The 20,895-nt window shown below is 45.2% G+C and overlaps 1 protein-coding gene across 2 annotated transcripts in view; it reads left to right on the forward strand.

The window, feature by feature from the left end:
* gnav1 (guanine nucleotide binding protein (G protein) alpha v1) overlaps nt 1-18,869 on the forward strand; it is a 132,004-nt gene extending 113,135 nt beyond the window's left edge. The window contains exons 7-9 of one of the 2 annotated variants that reach the window (XM_078571207.1): nt 3,199-3,270; nt 8,907-8,994; nt 17,885-18,869. In XM_078571207.1, the coding sequence (XP_078427333.1) occupies nt 3,199-3,270; nt 8,907-8,994; nt 17,885-18,075 (351 nt within the window). In that variant the 3' untranslated portion in view covers nt 18,076-18,869. The remainder of the gene's footprint in view (nt 1-3,198; nt 3,271-8,906; nt 8,995-17,884) is intronic. The other variant, XM_078571208.1, reaches the window with a different exon arrangement.
* Nucleotides 18,870-20,895: the final 2,026 nt, after the last annotated feature.

Here is a 20,895-nt window from a genome sequence, read left to right on the forward strand (position 1 = left end):
GGGTCACAGCCTGTGTCCTGCCTGAGGCCTAAAGGAAGGGTCACAGCTCTCTTGCCCACATGTCTGTCCTTGGCTTGCTGCATTGTTCCAGTGAAGCCCAACGCAAACTGGAGGAACAGCACCTCATCTTCCGACTAGGCACTTTACAGCCTTCCGGGCTGAATATTGAATTCAATAACTTTAGATCTTAAACTCCTTCCCCCATCCCCACCCCCTTTCCGTTTCTTCCCCCTCCCTTTTGATTTTTCCAATAATTTATATAGATTTTTCTTTTCCCACCTATTTCCATTATTTTTAAATCTATAACTGTAATACCCTGTCAGTCTTTCCACCCCACCCCCACTAGAGCTGTACCTTGAGTATCCTGCCATCCATTCTTAATTAGCACATTCTCTTAGATAATATCACCACCTTTAACACGTCTTTGTTCCTTTTGTCTGTGGCATCTTTTGATTATCTGCTCCTATCACTGCTTGCTTGTCCCTACAACCACCCCCCTCCCTCCCCCAACTTCTCTCCCACCCACCTCCCCCCCCTCCCCCCCGCCCACCTTAAACCAGCTTATATTTCACCCCTCTCCTAACTTTACTCAGTTCTGCTGAAGGGTCATGAGGACTCGAAATGTCAACTCTTTTCTTCTCCGCCGATGCTGCCAGACCTGCTGAGTTTTTCCAGGTAATTCTGTTTTTGTTCACAGACTGTATCCTGCTTGAGATCCAAGGGAAGGGTGGGAGAGGAAGCTGGGGAAAATTATTGCATTTGGTTTAATTTCCAAGATTGGTTCTAATAACTATTAATGCAGAGGCTCTTGGGGTTTGGGGAGCCTCATTTGATTCACAGATGGTTTGAACACACAGGATAATATTCATGCAAGTGGATGATAAACACAGCATATCATTGCACTATGTTTGGTGTTCTTGGGAAATTTGTCCACAATGGAAGACTCCACCTTTATCCATCTGTCATAAGCATATTTTTTCTTTGTCATCTTCTCTCTATCTCTTTTGTCATGCAGGAAGCTCTGCATTTGTGTGCCCTACCTTTTCCCTTCATGGGAATATACCTTGACTGTGCCCCTGCATCCTTAATCAATGCCACCAACCCTTTCCTCTTTCCTATCTTTCCCGAACACCTTGTACCCAGGAATATTTAACACCCGGTCCTACCTTTCCTTGAGCCAGGTCTCGGTTATAGTCACAACATCATATTTCAACAGGACAATCTGCACCTGTAACTTTCAATCTTATTTACCACATGCCACATATTCATATGTGCACATTAACCCTGATTTAGACTTTATTACTTTCTCCCTTACTCTGATTCCACCTAATAACTTACTATTCCCTACTAGTGCTTTCTGTCTCTCCCAGTACACACCTTTGTATTCCTCTCTGATAATTCCTCCTGGTTCCCACGCCCCTGCCAAGTTAATTTAAACCCCCCCTCCCCTCCCAATAGCATTGGCAAACCACTTCGCAAGGAAGTTGGTCCCAGTTCTTTTTATGTGCAACCTGTCCAGCCTCTACAGGTCCCCTCTCCCCCAGGGCCAGCCCCAATGTCCAAGAATCTAAAGAATCTTCCCAGCCATGCATTCATCTGCCTTGTCCTCCTATTTCTATAATCACTTGTGTGTGGTACTGGGATTAATCTGGAGATTACTACTTTTGAGGTCCTGCATGTTAATTCCCTACCTAGCTCCCTAAATTCTGACTGCAGGATCACATTCCTCTTTCTACCTATGTGGTTGGTACTGATGTTGACCATGACAGCTAGCTGTTCTTCTGTTCTTGCAACCCTTTCCCCCCCCACAACCCCGCAAGCCCCCCACCTCGACCCAGGATGTTCTGCAGCCGTTCAGTGACACCTTAGCATCAGGGAGGCAACACACCATCCTGGATTCATGTCTGCAGTCACGGAAACGCCTATCTATTCCCCTAATTATCAAATCTCCTATCACTATTGCTCTTCCAGCCACCTTCATGCCCCTCTGTGAACTTGAGGCAGCCATAGTATCATGGGTTTGGCTCTGGCTGCACTCCACAGATGAACCATCACTTTCATCATCAGTATTTGGAACTGAAGACTGGTTAGAGAGTGAGATGCACTAAGGGGCCTCCTGTTGCACCTGCCTGCTGCTGCTTGACTGCCTGGTGGTCACCCAGTCCCCCCCCTCTCCCTGCATGCTTAAGCTGCGGGGTGACCATTTCTATAAATGTGCTATCTAAGAAGTTCTCAACCTCACGGATGTGCCACAGGGATGCCAGCTGCTGCTCAAACTTTGAAACCTGGAGCTCAACACTTCCTGTGCATATGGTTATGGTTATCCAAGGCACGGGAAGCATCCTGGAGTTCCCACATGGCACAGGATGTGCACTCGAGAGGTCAGAGCTGCCCTGAAATTCCTCTGTCTACTACACAAAAAAAACTTGCTACTACTAATAAATTTTACTATTACTAATAAACCTTCCTACTTAAAAAGAGACTCATGAGTTACTCACTTCTCTTCTCTTGATGTTACTTAAATATAGGAAAGCTGAATGCTTTACATAACCCTTTCTTACATTTACATTTTTAATTTCCCACCTGCTTGGATTAACTCCCTAACTTTGGAGAAAGGGAAACACAGTGGCAATACTCGCGAACAAATCAATTCGCAGCCACCTTATCATACCACAGTTTGATTTCTAAAATTCACTTTTTTAAACTCTTGGCACAGTCCTGTTCTGTTCCGGCATCCCCGGTCCGCTCCCCAGGTAAGTGATAGGCCTCGAGCCTGGGCCTCAATTTATCTTCTCCCTGGTGCTACTGAGTTCTTCCACGTCCGCTCTTGCTCCTGATCCTCCCCTCAGGTAGGTCAGAGTAATGTGCTCTGTTTCGGGAGGGGGTGGGTAGGGCGATGACTTTAGTGCAGAGACGCTCAAAAGTCATTGAACCACATGGCTTCCTCTCGCCATTGACTTCTGTTCTTGAGGAGCAGGATAAACAGGCAGCCCATAACCTGATGACTTTAAAAACCTTTGTAGCTAAAAGCCCTCCATGCATAGCAACTGTGGGGGTGGGGGAGTGGAGGGGAAACAAGCTTCCCAATTTGAAAGAATTTACCACGCTCCCTCTGAAAGCAGGGCCGAAGTAGCTCGAGCAGCCTTGGGGACACGCAGTGATTTTGGTTTATATATCTGTTCTCTCTTTCCTTCCTAGAATCGTTTGCAGGAGAGTTTGCGGCTTTTTTCCTCCATCTGCAATAACATATTCTTCAGGAATACCTCCATGGTATGTTTACTGAGGAATTAATAAAGGATAGTTTAGATGAATGAAATTTATGACCAGACTCTCTCTACTGGGGCTGAGGAGGGTGAAGCTAGTTTAACTGGTTATTATGTTTTAATTGCTGTGTATTATTGTTGTATGTTCAGGAGGTCTCACAAAGAGGTTTTGAGTCTTGTATAGTTGAACATTAACTGTTTATTGATAACGCATAACTATGTACCTGTACATATATACAGGGTATAACCCAAGTTATGAGCTCACTACATGCTTGCTTCTACACAGGTCTCTGTCCAGTTCCCAATGACTCTAGTCTCAGGTCATGTGTTTCTTTACATCGCACTGTGGATGGTACTGTTCCCATGTCCCACGTTGATCCTTGCTATGCCACGTACCATTGTGGTATACCTTCCCCACAAGTCTTTGGCCAATGTATTTACATAACAATTGTGCTACCCCTTCTCCCCTCCCAAATCTCTGCCTTCATAAATTCAGGCAGTCCGGAGGCTTGACCATTCTTCCAGATCTCGTTCTGGTCACATTTGGAGTAGTGGTCGGCTCTGTTGATTTGGGTAACCTTTGTTGGTTCGGAGTTTGAGTTGTGGTTTGTGTTTCTGGCACTTGGCTGCCTTCTGATATGCTTTTTCCTCTCCTTGGAATTGAGCTTCTCTTTGTCAACTCCCCATCTGCTGTGCTCGGGGACCACCGGTTTGTCCCACTCTTTCCGGAGAGAGTGTTCACTCCGTTCATTCATGGTCCGAACCTGGTTTTCCCTTTTCCATGTGGTCCACTGTGATCTTTCTGGGAGCTGAAGGTGTCTCTCCCTGTCGTTTGCATGTTCCTCATCAGTGGGCTCAGCTTGCTGTTTGGCTTTTATCATGACACTGTGTTTCTCTATGTGTCTCGGTGCCTCACTGAGGTGTGATCTGGTGAGTTGATGGTCACTCGTCTCTTGCTGCAGCATCATCTTGCAGCTCTGCACGTTGGATGGAGATTGCAGTGTCTATGGCATGGCCTTTACAGGTAGTGTGACAGCAGCCATTGGAGCTGGGGTTGAGGCTCAGTCTGCTGTTGTTGGTCATTTTCCTGTGTGTCTTCCACTCCAGGTACAGTGGTTATTATCTAAAGGTTTGGCTTGTCTGACCAAAGAGGAGCTTCTGCCGCCTGCAAAGTATTTGGACGAAGCGGCTCTGTGAAGAGTGGAGACAGTTCAGAGCTGAAGTTCCAATCGAGAGTCTTTTTACTGGTGGACCTCTCTGGAACTTTCAGTTCTGTGTAGTTGACAACAGAGGTTGTTTTGACGTCTTCTACCATTTTAAGAAGGTTAAAGGCAACACGGGCATCTCTGCTCAAGAGAGAAAAAGATTGATTTTGGAAGACATACATGACTTGGAATACCTGCTTGTTGCCACACCTTAGTGGTTCGAGGATCATGCCTATGTCTGGAAATTGGATTCCTCCAGGCCCCTAGAGTGGTGTGTCTGTCACTCATAGCCAGAGGATTCACAGCCACGGTTCCTTACCCGAGGGGACTGTAACACTGGCTCCTGTGTCTAACTTGAAGTTGGTAAGGTGACTGTTTACTGAGAATTCCGCATTCCAAAAAGAGGGTCTAGGAATCTTGACCTCGCCCAACAAGCACGGTTGGGTCTCTTCCGGTGTGGTACCTCAATCTCATGGATTGTCTTGGGATCTTCCACCCCTCTGAGTGCCTTACCTTTGCATAACTTTCTGAAGTGTCCCAGGTGGTAGCAGTTGAAACGCTGCACTGAGATTGCTGGACATTGCTCTTGCCTGGGAGGTCGTTTGGTCTTCGCGGTGCTGACATGGTCGCCCACCTTCTTGTGGTCAGTTTGGGCACTGCCTTCCTTGGCCTGGAATCTCTCTGCATCTTTGTTGCTTTACTAGTTAGACAGCTGGGGGTATTCTGTGCCAGGGCTTGCTTTCGCCACGTAAAACGGATTGGCGGCATTGGTGGATTTCAGACTGTCTGACTATTTGGATGGCCTTTTTTTGAGTCAGATCCTCCTTGGCCTGTAGTATGTCTGAAAGGGTATCATCAGTCACTACTTATCTACCATAATCACAGGCTTCAGCCAATCTGTATAATTCATTTATAAAAGAGTCAATTGGTTCTCCAGGCAGTTGCACACGTTTGTTGATTGTTTTCCTCTCTCAAATTTTGTTGCTTCTCAGATTAAAATATGTATCAAATGATTTTAGAACTTCTTCAGAGTTATCTGAGGATTTGTTTATTCCATCGGACTGACTGAATAAAGTAGCGTATTCACTTGTTCAGCTTCTGTCTTTCTATTTAATCCTGAAGCTATCATGCATCTTAACTGCCAAAGTCCTCACTTTTATGTTTGGTGTGGCCCTTGGATCAGTCCAAATTGGTCTGGTGATGTTGATTTGTTGTCCATGGTTGCTTTAATGTTCAAGTGAGTGCAGCTTTAAACGCTGCGCAGGTTTTTAAAGATGGCATTGAGGTAACCGCTTTTTCAAAAGAGTCTTCCCGCATTGTCACGTTTTGGCGGGTTCCCCGCGGCAATGGCGGTCCTGAGGTCTTTGGCTTTAGTTTTGTGCGCTGATTTACTCAGTCCACTATTCTGGGCCTTCCCTGCGACATCAGAGGATTTTGGGGGGCGTTTTACAATTGATCCCCTGCTTCCTCTGAGGTTCTTAAGCCCTCCGCTCCTTTTAGTTTTCTCTCTTACAGCTCGGTTGCCGCGTGGTATGGTGTCGACTCTGAATCCAGGCTGGCCGCTGGGCTTTTGGGAACAGGCTGCTCTGACGTTTGTACGGCTCTGACACTTTTTAAACTCGTCCTGGCTTAGAACTGAATTTTTTTTGCTCACCTCTGCTATGTTGCTTTGATCCTGCACTCTGTCCGCATTCACAATAGACCTCCCACATGATCTTGTGGAGTCCTCAGCTGAACAGTGGAGTGGTTTTTTTCTGCCTTTCTGCTTCCAGTTCTGCAATGGAGCTTCTTTCAGGCGATCTCCCTCTCTTCTCTTCATGTGCTTTCAGAATGCTGCTCCTCTAATTGTCCAGCTTTTGAATTTCTTCTCCAGCTTCTCTGAGGTTCCAGGTTTTTTCCATTCGCTGCCACCACGTTGTGTTGTATGTCCAGTAGGTCTCACAGAGTCTTGTATGGTTGAACATTAAGTGTTTATTGATAGCACATAACTGTGCACCTACATACACGGTGTGGCCTGAGCTATGAGCTGACTCCATGCTTGCTTCTACACAGGTCTCGGTCCAGTCCACAACTGACTCTATGTCATGTGTCTCTTTACATCGCACTGTGGGCAATACTGTTTCCCAGTCCCACATTAACCTTTGCTCTGCCAGATACCCTTATACGACAATTATTAATTTTTAAAAAGTCTTGTGATTGCCAGTTCGATCCCCTCTCTACAGTCCCACTTCGCCTCCCTTGGTGCTTGGGGGATCTGGAGTCACTGAGCAGGCCCAAGCTGGGATGAACAGCTGGGACAGGGCCCCTGTTTGCTGGAAACTGGAGCAGAGGCCCAGAACCATAAAAGTGTGGCTGATGGAGCTGACGTCCTAGGGGTTGCTGCCTCTGGAGACATTGGCTTGTTCAATTTTTGAAAATAAAGAATGTGTCTTGAGGCATATGAAGAATTTAGATCACTTTACACCCATTTGGGAGGTATTGATGGACTGAGATGTACGTCTTACAATGTGGGTTTGCCCAACACAATGGCCCACCCAGAGTTTCAGTGCCCATTGTGGATAAGGAGAGAGAGAGACAGACAGTCCTGCCAAATCACACTCATTTCAAGAATGACCACCATGCCCCCAACAATTTTAGACCAATTAGCTGCATTCTTAAAAAATATTCACGTACTTATCTCACTTTTGATTGTATGAAGCAGAGTAAATGAAGGGTTTGTGATAACTCAAAAGTTTCTATGGGTCTGAAGCAGCCTTGACCAATTTGGCTGCACCTATCAGCCTTCAGCATTTGATTGAGTCTTCACCCTCTTCACCTTCGTACAGTTTGACTCTGGTTAGAAGGAACTCTTTATCCCCGTGCTCCCCCCAGCCCCCTCACCCACCCCGTTTCTACCCAACACACCTCGCCTTCCCTCCCCCTCCCTCCCCCTCCCTCCTTCCCTGCCTGTCTAACCCTTCCCCTCAGCTGCCTATCTTTCTCCCACCCCTTTCCTCCATTCCTTCAAAATAACATACCCCCCCATTTCATTGTTGTTTGTGCTCCATGCTCCCTACTCCTGGGGTTCAGAGGACTTTATGCTTGAGTTCCCGAGTTGCCATGGCACCATGTCCCTGAGACTTGTGGGTAGGTGTTTGCAGAGCGATGTAAAGCCTGCCCACCAAGGCCAGTCTTTTCACTGAAGTGGAGCAGTGGGAGAGTCAAGTTCACCAAGTGTGGGGGCAGTGGCGGAGAGAGGGGGCAGTAATGGAGGGAGACCCAAGATTTGACCAACTTGCCATGACCCCTCCCCTACCCCCACTGAAATTAAGTTGATGTCGTGTGAAGGGACCTTTCCCACTGGAATTAATTCCTAAGTGACATCCTTTATCAATAATCTTTACCCTGAGAAAGTTGTCATTGAGAAACCTGTAAGTGACCATAAAACACGTTAACTTGACTCGCAATGAACAGCAGAGGAAAGAGCACTAATTCATTTCTTCTATTTAATGAAATAGTTTGATGTGGGAGTTAATTCAGTGAATGTTGATTTTAACACAAGGACGGATAACTAAGCCGGAGGGGCCAGTGGGGTTTGTAGCGAGGCGGGGAATGGGATTTGCAGGGAGGGGATGTTTTTGTCGGGAGGGGAGTTTTTGTTGGGAGAGTCAGTCAGGTCTTGGGAGAACAGGAAGGAAGATTCAGAAATTCTGACCATAATATTGCGAAATGGAGAAAGACAAAAAAAAAGAGGTTGTGATTTGTGGGTGAGAGACAGAGAGAGAGAGAGGTCGGAGTCTAGGGGTAGGGGGCGGTGAAGTGAACTTTATATCTGGGCAAGAAAGAGGAGGAATAAAAATCACTGATTAATTCTTCAAAAGACACAGTTGGTCTCAGAAAAATCTCTCCCCTCTCTGCAGTATTATTCAGCCTCCTCTCAATCAGCAAGTTATTTTCAGTCTGTCCACCTGTGACCTCTAATTGATCCAGTTCCACTTATTACTGATTGTGCCTGCCAATTGTAATTAGAATGCGGCCAATAATTGATGGCGATTGGTCATTTCTGTTACGCTTGACAATCTTACTTACCATTACTGTCCACTTAATGAATTCATTTAGTCGGCTCCATTTATCCTCCCTAATAAGATATTATTCATCGCTGCTTTTCTGATTGGACTAAATTCTCCTGATGTTCTACCTTCTGCCTTTTCATTACATAATCCGTAAAGAAGCTCACCTCAAACAACAGGAATCTTTTCTACTAATTCCCATGTTAATTATTCATGTTGATGGTTTATTGAATCGGTAAGGATATAATTCCAAGAAATTAAAGCACAGATACAAATTGAGCGTGGAATGTGGAATTAAGAGGACTTGGGCTAATTTAATTTTTAATGTTATTTGAATACAAAGGTTAATTTGTTCACTTTTTGAAATGAATTGCTTTCTTTTCCTTTAGATCTTATTTCTGAACAAAATTGATCTGTTCCAAGAAAAGATTTTGCACTCGGGGAGGCATCTCAGACTGTATTTTGCACAGTTTAGAGGTATGTAGATTCAGAGCATGGCGGCTGCCTCAGTGTATGAAGGGTGTGCACTTTCTCACCTTGCTTTTTGCACTTGGCCTTCAGGGGAGAAGAGCTGGGCCTTGGTGTGGGGAGCGGGTCTATAAGAGCTGTCCATCATCCAGTACCACACCCAACATACCCTCGTTCACCATAAGGCGTCAGGTGTGGCTCGGGGAGTAACATTCCAGCCTCTGAGTCAGAAGGGTCAAGTCCCACTGCAGAGGAGTGGGTGTGTAATCCAGGCCAACACTTCAGTGCTGTACTGAGGGAGTGCTGCACTGTTGGAGGTGCTGTCATTCGGATAATTCAAGGCCCTTGCCTTCCCTCTCGGGTGGATGTAAAAGATCCCATGGCACCATTCGCAGAACAGCAGGGGAGATATCCCTGGTGCCCTGGCTAATATTTACCCCTCAATCAACACCGAGAAACAGATTATCTGGTCATTATCACGTTGCCTTTTATGAGTTTGCAAATTGGCTGTTGCATTTTATACACTACAGTAGTGACTACAATTCAAAGTACTTAATTGGCTGTGAAGTGCGTTGGGACATCCTGAGGTCATGAAAGGTGCTGCATAAATGCAGATGTTTCATTTCGTGTCACGTGTGGCCCAAGACAGTGAGAGTCAGCAGCCTATTTGACCATGAAGGGCATCACAGGGTCCACTTCAGTTCTTACCTGACTGCAGCCCTGGCTAGAGGTTGAGTCTGGGACCTTCCTGGTCTGTATTGTTTAATTCCACACTGGGCAGTACTGTTACCAGTAGTACCAATGGTTGAGGGAGCACCCCCCAGATATGCTTTGAGGGTGCATGTGGTAAACTGGCAAAAAAATGGTAGAAATGTTAAATAGTTATTTTTGCCTCAGTAATCACCAAGGAGACTAACAAGGTGGACATGACATTGGAAGATCAAAAAATATATAAGTGTATTTAACATAGAAACGAAGGGCAAAACCCCATGACTGGATGGATTGCATCCACACGTATTAAATGAGGTAGGGAAGGGATAGCAGAGGAACTATTACATATATAAATATTTTAAAAATTAGTAAGGGAATTGTAGACAGCGAATGTGATCCCTGTATTTAAAAAGAGAGAGAGAGTGAATCAAGGGAATTACAGACAAGTTAGCTTAACAATGGTAGGAAAGGTATTTGAATCTTATCTCAGACGTGTAAAAGAAAAATGAAAATAGCATAAAGAACGGTCAATACGCATTCGAAAAAGGAAAGTCACACTGGACCAACTGTATTTCCTCCATTGAAGAAGTAACCGGAAGACTAGGCAAAGGTAATGCAGGAGGTGCAATTATATTTGGATTTTCAAAAGGTCTATGGATAAGGTACGATGTGGCAGGCTCACGACTATGGTCACAGCATGTGGAGCCTGGGATAACAGAATAGATAGCAAGCTGGTTACAAAGCAGGAAACAGAGAGTAGGGCTTAAGGGGAGCTACCCAGACTGGCAAAAAAGTGGGAACACAAGGACACAAGGTTCCACAAGGATCAACACTGGGGCCACTTTTCATAATTTGCACAAGGGACTTGGACTCTAGAATTTAAATTGCAATTTGAGAAATTGCAGAAGGTGTAGCAAATACTGAGGAAGTCAGCAACAGTATAAAAATAAGACTTTAATAAACTTGTGAAATAGATGTATAATTAGCAAATTAATTTCAATCCAGATAAGTGTGAGATAGGAAGAATAGTGAGGTCTCATACTGCGTGTTGAAGTAGGGTAGAGGTGCCAGTCATCCAGATACACAGGATTAGGAGAATGTATGCATGTAATGTATATGTTTCCACTCATGGGGGAGTCTAAAACTAGAGACCATAAATGTGAAAGACACCAATAAATCCAATAGGGAGTTCAGCATAACCCCCTTTACCCTGATAATGGTTAGAATGTGGAATTCGTTATGCCGAGGGGATTTTGAGGTGAGTAGCATAGATGCATTTAAGGGGAAGCTGGATAAACACGAGGGGGAAAGGAATAGAAGGATATGCTGATGGGGTGAGATGAACTGAGGTGGGAGGAGATTCCTGTGGAGTCACACCAGCATTGACCAGGCAGGCCAAATGGCCTGTTTCTGTGCTGTAAACTCAAGGTGAAATGCTCGGACTATCTGAGCATTTTAACAGTTTAATTTGGCAAGTCATTGCTTATTTTTTAAATTTTGCTGTTGGAGTCTTTGACAGCTCTGCTGTTTGGTTGTGGGGGGGCTCACTAAAACTCAGCCCGTGTCAGCTCCTCCCTTTTGGCAATGTCCACAGCTTCACCACCACTGGAGAAAGCCTGTCTCTTCGAGCCCAGTGTGAAAGCTGAAAATGGCACAGGTGGCAAGCAATAAAACTGTACTCTCGATTCCGACTCAGTGAGCTTGTGTCAGTACAGAAACGATGAATCTAATTACAATTCATGCCTGGAATAGGAAATCTGCAGCAATGGGGAAACAACACCGTGCGAGAATTAAATTCACCTTCGAGTTTTGAGCTTTCAATATTTTTAGATCTTTGAATTTTGAAATGCCAGCTGAGACCTGAGGATAAATATTATTCTGATTATTTTCTGTAGTTCACTAGATGCGGTGCGGTCAGATTTCTCTGAGTTTTGATCTGTCAAGATTTATTTTTAGTGAGACCCCTGAGCTCATCTCGAAATAGGGAATTTAAACAGCTTTGATGTGCCTCACCTTTTTAAAAAAATAAGCGTCTATCCTCTTTTTTTCTCTTTTTCTCTCTCTCTCTCTCTCTCACCGTTCTCCAGATATGGGTGTCTCTGGCTGCCCGGTATTTATTGTCCATTCCTGGTAACCCTCGAGAAGGTGGTGAAAGGCAACCTAATTGCATCATTCAGAACTTGCTGAGTTGATAGACGACCACTTGTGTTTCTATTGTGAGGAAAGACTTTTCTGAGACAAGTACAGGAGGGTGGACAAATAGGCATCAAGTGATGAGAGATTAGAGGGAGGGTTGACAGATGTAAGGTGACACTGAAGAGGTAATGTGTGGGAGAGTTAGAGAGGGTGGGGTAATAGTGGCTGACGATGGGGCCAATGATCATGGAGTAGAGGGAATGGATAAATGAAGAGGAAAAGAATGTCACTGCAGTGGCAGAGAGTGAGGGTACATCTATGGAGAGATTTGAAGTTGAAATAACGTGTGTTAAATCACTGCAATAGGCAGTTTTGGTGACGTCTGGTACTATTGTATGCTAATTCTTAACACTTGCTCAAGAGGTCTAATCTGTTCAGGATTTCCGTTCACTACCATGTCTGTTCAGAATTTTCACCTACCTTTCTCTCTCTGTCTGGACAGAATATAAGACGCAGCCTGTTGCTTGATAGTTGATGGTTCTCTTGCCTCTCTTTTTTTGCCAAAAATATACTTTATTCATAAAATATGTAAAAGTCCATCATGTAACAGTTTAAAGTTGGCACTACATAAAGTGCAAAGTAGATCATTTTCTTCCACTACTGTATGTGACACTCTGAGGTTCCTCACTATGCTCTCAGTCATGGGTTATATTTACAACATACATTTCATGTCAAACATTTTAGCGAGGGAATTCCAGGCTTTTAAACCAGTGCCGAATGAAGGAACAGTAATGTGTGTCCCAGATTTGGGGTTGTGTGGGATTTGGAGGTGATGGTGTTCTCATGCACCTGCTGCCCTGTTCTTCTAGGAATTAGGAATAACTAGCACAAATTTGCATATCTGTTTTGCTACTCCTCCAAACTCTCATCTTTTATTCCTCCCAAGTACCAAATTGATCATCCTGCACCCCTTCTTCCTCCTCTCAGCACTCATAGTGTTGAAATCCCTGATTATTGACCTGTCCTCTTTTTTTCTACCTTGTCACACAATAGCATTCAGGCTAAAACTTACAATCAAACTTAGTACAAGTCAGAGAAGTACGCAGAAGCACACATACAAAGAGAACTGCTGATGTGATTTTTTATGTGAGGGTGAAGCAGCTCACTATATGGAGTCCAAGTGGAGGAGCTGAGGTTGATCTCGGAGAAGATAAGGCTAAGAGAAGGTTTGATGGAGTTGTTTAAAATTATGAAGGTTTAGATAGAGTAAATAAAGAGAAACTGTTTCCAGTGGCTGATGGGTTGATAACCAGAGGGAACAGCTATAAGGTGATTGGCGACCTGAGAAAAGTATTTATTATATGATGTCTGGTGAGGATCTGGAATGCACTGTCTGATAGGGTGATGGATTCAATATTAGCCTTTAAAAGGAAATTGAATAAACGCTTGAAGGAGAAAAGGTTACAAGGGCGTGAGACTAATTGAATTGCTCCTTGAAAGATCTGGTGGAGACTCAATGGGCTGAATGGCCTCCTTCTGTGTTCTACGATTCTTTGGGAATATATTCTGTTGACGCACAAGTTCGCTCCATGGAAACTGCCTTCTCCGGTGATGATGGAAAGTTACCTGTATATTCTCTGGAATTCTATGTAACCACATCAGGAAAATAGTGGCCCAAGGGTCAACTATTTCAAAGACAGATTAGTCACTGAAGAAGATTTCCTTAATTAGTGTCAGGTGAGTGGCAGCAGCCAACACGCTGAACAAGACGATTTTGTGTTTTGGCCGCTACCCTGACATAAAGACATAAGGGAACCCTGTAAAGACACAGCTATTCAAAGAGCATTTTAAATTCACACTTACTCCTCTGCCTGAAGTCCCGTGTGAAACACACAATTCCATTTTCCTGTTTCGATGCAGGGATTTTACCATAACATTAACACACTGATACCGGCAGCAGCAATTTTTAATGGAAACACACCGGCCCTGCTCATGCTCCTGTCTCTGTTCTTAATTGCGTGAGAAATGCATTGGAGCGTTCACACTGGAGCGAGCATTACAATATTGCATTTTTTTAATATTAGTGCTGAAATGACATTGAGTTGTGTAAAGTTGGAGACTTGCAGCTGTCACCAAGAGTGTGGTGAATTTGGAGAGGGCGACTCGGGTGTTTCTGAATGTGAGCTCTGTCCATATCCCATCCAGTATCTGCTCCAGCAGCGGAGGCTGCAGCCAGTGACACCAGCCAGACTGGAGATGACAGAAGCTTCATCAGAGACTCCCAAATAATGGGGCTATTCCTCCAGAAAAAGGCAGTGAGTGGAGGAGAGTTATTTGGAAAGTATTAAGCTGTATAAAATCAAGCCCTGTCGCTTACAGCAGTGCTGTCTCCAGACGTGATTACGTAGAATCCCAGGGAATATACGGCACAGAAATGGGCCATTCAATGCAACTAGTCTGTACTGGTGTTTACACTCCCCACATCTCGTCTGCTGCATCTCAGCCTTACAGCATATCTTTACCCTTGTGTGCTCAAGTAGTTTCCTTTAGAAGGTGCAGGAGCTTTAATTGACACAGAAATTAGCCAATTGACAGGCGTATGCAATTCAAAGTAGATCATCCCCACTGCTAGGTTGCTTGATAATTATAACGTGGAGCTCAGTCACGCAGACCCAGCAGAGATGTGGGTTCATTTCCCACACAGTGCTGATCTCAGTTGATACATGACGGGACTGTGGTTCATCTGTGATCCTTGGCTTGGTGCCTCAGCCTGGCTGACCCCCCCCTCCCCACCTCCAACCTTGTTGGGGTAAGTGCACGAGTGGACATCAGGAAGAGCTAGTAGCTGGCTGTGATTTCTTCAATCACTCCTTCACCTCCCTCCACTTCCCCATTGAACAGGTCCGTGCTGGGATTTGCTTCCTAGGGTCACAGTGCAAGTAAGGTCACTCGACCAACATAGCAAGGGAATTGCGTGCTGACCTGGGAGCAGGGGTCAACATTAACTGTGGTGAAGTGGTGGGAAGGATGCAACTCTCTTTGGAACAAAGTAAAATATAATAAGTTAGGCCCTTTACAGTTGTCTCCAAGTGGCTTCATCACCCAGGCACTGAGCGATAGAGGTTGAGACCCAGTTGCATTCGAGAGAATTTTGAGCTTTTTGATTCAATAGGCAGCTCATTTGCCTGCTCTTCACTACCAACAACCTGCACATAATAATTCAGAAATGTATCATCTCAAGGTGTTTAACAGGAACACTTGCCAAACCAAGTCACATTAGGATTGGGACTGGTGACCAAATGCTTGATCAAAGGAGGTAGGCTGTAAGCAAGGCTTTATAGAAATCGGAAATGGGGGGGAAAATTCCAGAGCTTTGGGCCTCGGTAGCTGAAGGCACGGATTCTAATGATGGAGTTCTGAAAATCAACATCCCAGCAATTCACCAGAGGCCAGAATTGGAGGAGCACAGAGACCTCGGAAGGTGGAGGGCTGATGGAGGTTAAAGGTGGCTGAGATTATGGAGGGAATTTGAAAACTCGTTCTTCATTTCCCTATTTCTATTTTTCTTTTGCTGCCAGCGACTGTTTGACCAAAAGCAGGAAGATGGGTGAACAGCACCAAGTGTTCAGATAAAACCATGACGAAATGTCAGTGGGGAAAATAAACCTGTTCAAATGGATTATTGTGTGAAATTGTTCTTCAGTGGCCAACAAAAGTGTTTAATTCTCCACCTTTTATCTCCTTGCCCTGAACCCTCAGTGGATTGAAAGCTGATATCAGATCGGAGCATCTGTGCTGTGCCTGGTGGCCCAGCCTGTGCAAGGGGGGGGCAGCTGTGCTACTTTAGATTAAGAAAGATCTGTGAAATTGACTCTAATGGCCACTATGTTAAACGTGGAGCAGAGTTCTTTGTTCAAGTTAGAAACTCCATACTTCACGGTTAAAAGAAAGACTTGCGTTTATATGACGCCTTTCACATCCCCGTGGGCGGGAGGTGGGGTCACAGGTCATTTTAGGGCCAATGAAATGTAGCCACTGTTGTATGTAGACAACGCGGTAGCTAAGTTGCGCACAGCAAGCTCCCACAGAAAAGCAACATAGTAATGACCAGGTAATCTGTTGTTTGAGGGATAAATATTGACCAGGACACCAGGGAGAACCTTCCTGCTCTTCTTTGAATTAGTGCCATGGAATCTTTAACATACATTCGAGAGGACCGACCGAGCCTGGGTTTAACATCTCCAAAAGACAGCACCCCCGACAGTGCAGCACTCCCTAAGTACTGTCCTGGAGTCTCAGCCTGGACACTTGTGCTCCGGAGTGGGACTTGAACCCACAACCTTCTGACCTGGAGGTGAAAGCGCGACCCACTGAGTACGTTACAAAGTAGCTGTTAGCCAACACAGCTTGTTGGATCGTGATGCTTTGTTGAGTATATTCAAGACAGATGTCAGTAGATTTTTGGGTGCTAAGAGAATTGAGGGATATGGAAATAATGTGGGAAGGTAGATCAGCCATGAATGGAGGAGCGGGTTTGAAGTTTTTAGTGGCTGACTCCAGCTCTCATTTCCCGTGTGTCTGAGTCCTGAGATGTCCGTCATGCCCAGTTCTGTTTTGAGGGTCTGATTTCAGTCAGATGTAACTTCCATTTGAGGTTCCCCTCCCACCCTCGACAAGTTGCTCACTGTTGAGCTGCTTCTCATGGCAGCTCAGAGGCTCATGTTGGAGGAAATGCAGATTCAGACTGAAACCCCTAGATCCAGGATGCTGTGTGATGCAAGAGGAATGGGGAAATGGGAATGGGAGCCTTTCAGCAGTGAAATTAAAAGGTCAGTGATTGCATGGCTTAACTGTACCTACCGTGAGTACTCACTTTGTGCAACTTAGAGGTTCCCCTCATCTTTGAGTTTCATTTTTCCTCTCCTGTCCAAGTGTCCCCATCCAGCCAGCCTGATTCCAATCCCCACTCCTGAGCTGACTGTCGGCAGCTGTGTTGAGTTTTTTGGGCTAAGTGGTCCCTTTACTTGCCCTCCCCCCAAGTAATCCTATCCAATACTGCTCAGTGCCTCAGTCAGCAACGTAACTGTGGCACAAGAACTCACTGGAGGAGATTCCACAAACATCCACACTCTCAATTATGGTGGAGTCCAACAAGAGAGGAGCTGAAGTGTTTTGGAAGCATCTTCATGCAGAACAACATGTTATTAATGTTACTTTTCAGCCTTTGATGTCTCCCCATCTGAGATACTAGTGTCCAGTTAATCTTTTTTTATCCCTTCATGGGATGTGGCCGTCGCTGGCTAGGCCAGCATTTATTGCTCATCCCTAATTGCCCCTTGAGAAAGTGGCGTTGAGCTGCCTCCTTGAACCGCTGCAGTCCCTGTGGTGTAGGTGCACCCACAGTGCTGTTAGGGAGGGAGTTCCAGGATTATGACCCAGTGACAGGGAAGGAACAGCGATACATTTCCAAGTCAGGATGGTGAGTGACTTGGTGGGGGGATCTTGCAGGTGATGGTGTTCCCATGCATTCCCAGCACTTATAGCACAGAAACAGGCCATTCACTCCAAATATTCCATGCTAGCATTTATGCTCCACGTGAGTCTCTCTAACCCAATCAATCTAATATCTATCCTTTTACCCTTTGTGTATTTATCTAGCTTCACATTAAATGCATCTATACTATTCGCCTCCGCTACTGGAAACACCTTCTCTATGTCTATCTTATCAAAAACCCTTTGATAATCTTGAAGGTCTCTATCAGGTTACCTCTCAGTTTCCACTTCATTTACTGTGACTTTAAGAAGTAACTGGGTTCAACTGAATGTATCCAAGGCTGACTCATGGCTGTAGTGCTCCAGCCTCGGTCAGCTGTCCGTAACAGTGCTGAGGGCAGCCAATGAGCAGGCAAACAGCCAAGAACATGATGTGGTGGCATGGGGGCAGTGGGGTGAATGAGGCGCGGTGGTGAGGGGAGGGGGCGGTCAGAAGTGAATGGTTAGCACAGCGTTGCCTCTTGGTTCTATTCTCTCTCTCTCTCTCTCTCTCGCCCAGGTGCCGATTGTGATGTGGATTCTGCCGCCCGCTACATTGCCAATCAGTTCCTGTCACTGAACCGGAGCCCGGCAAAGTTGATCTACCACCATTTCACGACTGCCACCGACACTTCCAACATCCAAGTCGTCTTTCAGGTTGTCATGGACACCATTATAAAAGAGAACCTGCAAGCTGTTTCACTGCTTTAATCCTTGGGAGGGTTGTTGAGTAGAGTGGAGTGGGGGGGATGGGGGAGGGGTGCGGTTGGTGAAGAGGGGAGAAACTGTTCACCCACAAAGGTGGTGAGTGCCAGTTGGTGTGGCTCGGGATTTCAGTACAGGCACCAGTGGAACATACAGAACCTCGGACCCTCCAACTAACCGTCCTACAACCTACTGACTTGTCACGCTGTTTGATGCAGATGTTGAGATGTCTCGTCCTTGGCGACCCCCTTTGTATTGACGGTGAGACTCCAGCATTTCAGTGTTTTAATATCACAGCTACCTGCCGGGGGGATGAAGGTAAGTTGTGTGAAGGATATTTAAAGCTCCACATCCCTGCCATACAAGAGGGCACTGTGGATTGAATAATTCTAGAGCAATCTTGGCAAAATGAACACGAAAGGCAAGGTCTCTGTCGGCCCAGACATCTTCCCCCTCGGGCAAACCCCTGGTTCCTGATTCCACAGCCAGGATTGGAGCAGTGGTGGGGGTTGTTTGGAGGATGTTTCCAGTGAAGCTTCATAAAATAAGGGCATGGGGGGCAAAATGGAATCTTCCGCTGTCTGGTCCAAACCTCTCATGCACGGGCACTTTCTGTGGTGATGCGTTGTTCTGAATCAGTAGCACAAGCCAGCGTGAACAATTGCAGTCCTGGACGCCTGGAGCCGTGAACTCTCATTGATCCTGACATGAACTACAGTCATCTCTCAGTCATACGGAGCTTTCAATCTCTTCACCCGTCAATGTCCCAGTTTTTGGCTGCCTGCAGACCCACCTTTTTTTTTAAAAGAGAGTTTCAATTTGTTTAAAGGTTTACTGAGGTGCTGTGTTTCAGTGTAATCTGCTGTATTGTTAATATTGAATGGCGATTGTTGCACTGATATATGTTCAGAATAAAGTACAGTTAATTGTCCTTAAGCCTTGCCTACATCCCTTCTTCTGATATCACATACAGAAGGAAAATTCACTGGGGGTAATTTAGATCATCGGGATGGAAAGAATTAAACTCATTGGTAAAATCTCTGCTTCAGTTTATCTACTTGAAAAGAAATTAGTCGAGTCTATTGATTTGCAACATCTTTTCTGAAGTCTGGTTTTACACTCCTCTATCTCCAGTCGGGAAATGGTTATTTTACTGTCATTCCCGTTTATATGCAAGACTGGAGCACAGAAGTCCCACTTTAACAAGATTTAACAACTTGCCACCTTTTAAGTCTGAGACTTTTGCCTCTCAGTTTGATTGTATTCATTCACTGACCTGCCCAAGACTCAGTTTGTCCTGGTTTCCACCCATTTGTTTTCTGTTCATCCTTGGCACATGGGTGTCACTGGCTGGGCCAGCATTTATTGCCCATCCCTAATTGCCCTTGAGATCGCTGCAGCCCCTGTGGTGTTAGGTACATTCTCAGTGATTTCTGTGATACAACTGGGTGGCTTGCTTCAGTTAAGATCTTGAATCACATGTAAGCCAGACCAGGTAAGGACAGCAGATTTCCTTCCCTAAAGGGGTGTGAACCGGATGGGTGTTTACAACTCACTAAATTCAATACATAAAATCTAGAATTAAATTCCCCTCATTGCCTAGGTGGGATTTGAACTCTTGCCTCGAGAGTATTAGTCTAGGCCTCTGTGGATTACTAGGCCCGTCATGTTACCACTATGCTACTGTCTCCCACGGCAACCAGTGTTAAGTTGTGTTTGTGAGGAAGGGGTTCGGTGGTGGGGGGTGTTCTGTGGCGTGCCAGTGGATGTTGCATTTCCAAGTGGCACTTTGCCGCTGTGGGAGGAAGTGGATGTTTTTGAAAAAGTTTCAGAGATTCAAAAATGCGAGGCATGGGAGAGCGGCATTTCTGGATCTCCACCTGCTCGAATGATGACAAGGTAGCCTCATCCTGGCAACAAGTGAAGGAGAAATTGAGAGTGAAAACAGAGGAGGAAGAAGAGAAATGGGATGGGTGGGATGGCCTTGAGGTATGGACTGAGGGAGGGTTGAAGCAAGACAATGCCAATGGCCCCACTAAGGCTATGGTGAAAATGAACAAACAAACTAAATGATAAAGCGCATGTGTTGAAAGATTGGGGAAGAAATGTGAAGCGGGATAGGAAAGGGAAGTGTTGAAACTAAGTGAGTTGATGCTGGGAAGCCCTGTTTTGATGGACAGTGAAAGGTTTGATGAATATTATGGACTAGGAGGGACAGCACAGAGTTTGATGACTCCTGATCTTCACCAAAGCAAATCACAGGTTTCTTCCCACCTTAAAAACACCTCGGGAGACATGAGCATTTCATTTCCTTTTTTTTTCTCAAGATGTTCAACACAGTCATGATGGTTAGGAGAGATGGTGGCATAATGGTAACGTCACTGGGCTAGTAATCCAGAGACCCAGCCCACTCATTGCTCTGGGGACATGGGTTCAAACCCCACCATAGCAACTCAATTTAAGTTCAATTGATTTAAAAAAGAAATCTAGAATTGAAAGCTAGTCTCAGTAATGGTGACCATAAAACTATCATCCACTATCATCTGGTTCACTAATGTCCTTTAGGGAAAGAAATCTGCTGTCCTTACCTAGTCTGGCCTACATGTGACTCCAGACCCACAGCAATGGGGTTGACTCTTAACTGCCCTCCGAAACATTCAATTCAAGGGGCATCAGGAATGGGCAACAAATGCTGGTTTTGCCAGTGACACCCACATCCCATGAAAGAATTTTTTAAAACTGTATTCATTATTTTAAAGCGTTGACATTATTACGCTGTATTCACTCTCGTTACATGTGCACAATTTGGGCAAGGTGCACCAGACC

This window comes from Cetorhinus maximus, chromosome 24 (genome assembly GCF_964194155.1).
Source record: "Cetorhinus maximus chromosome 24, sCetMax3.hap1.1, whole genome shotgun sequence".
Taxonomy (NCBI): domain Eukaryota; kingdom Metazoa; phylum Chordata; class Chondrichthyes; order Lamniformes; family Cetorhinidae; genus Cetorhinus; species Cetorhinus maximus.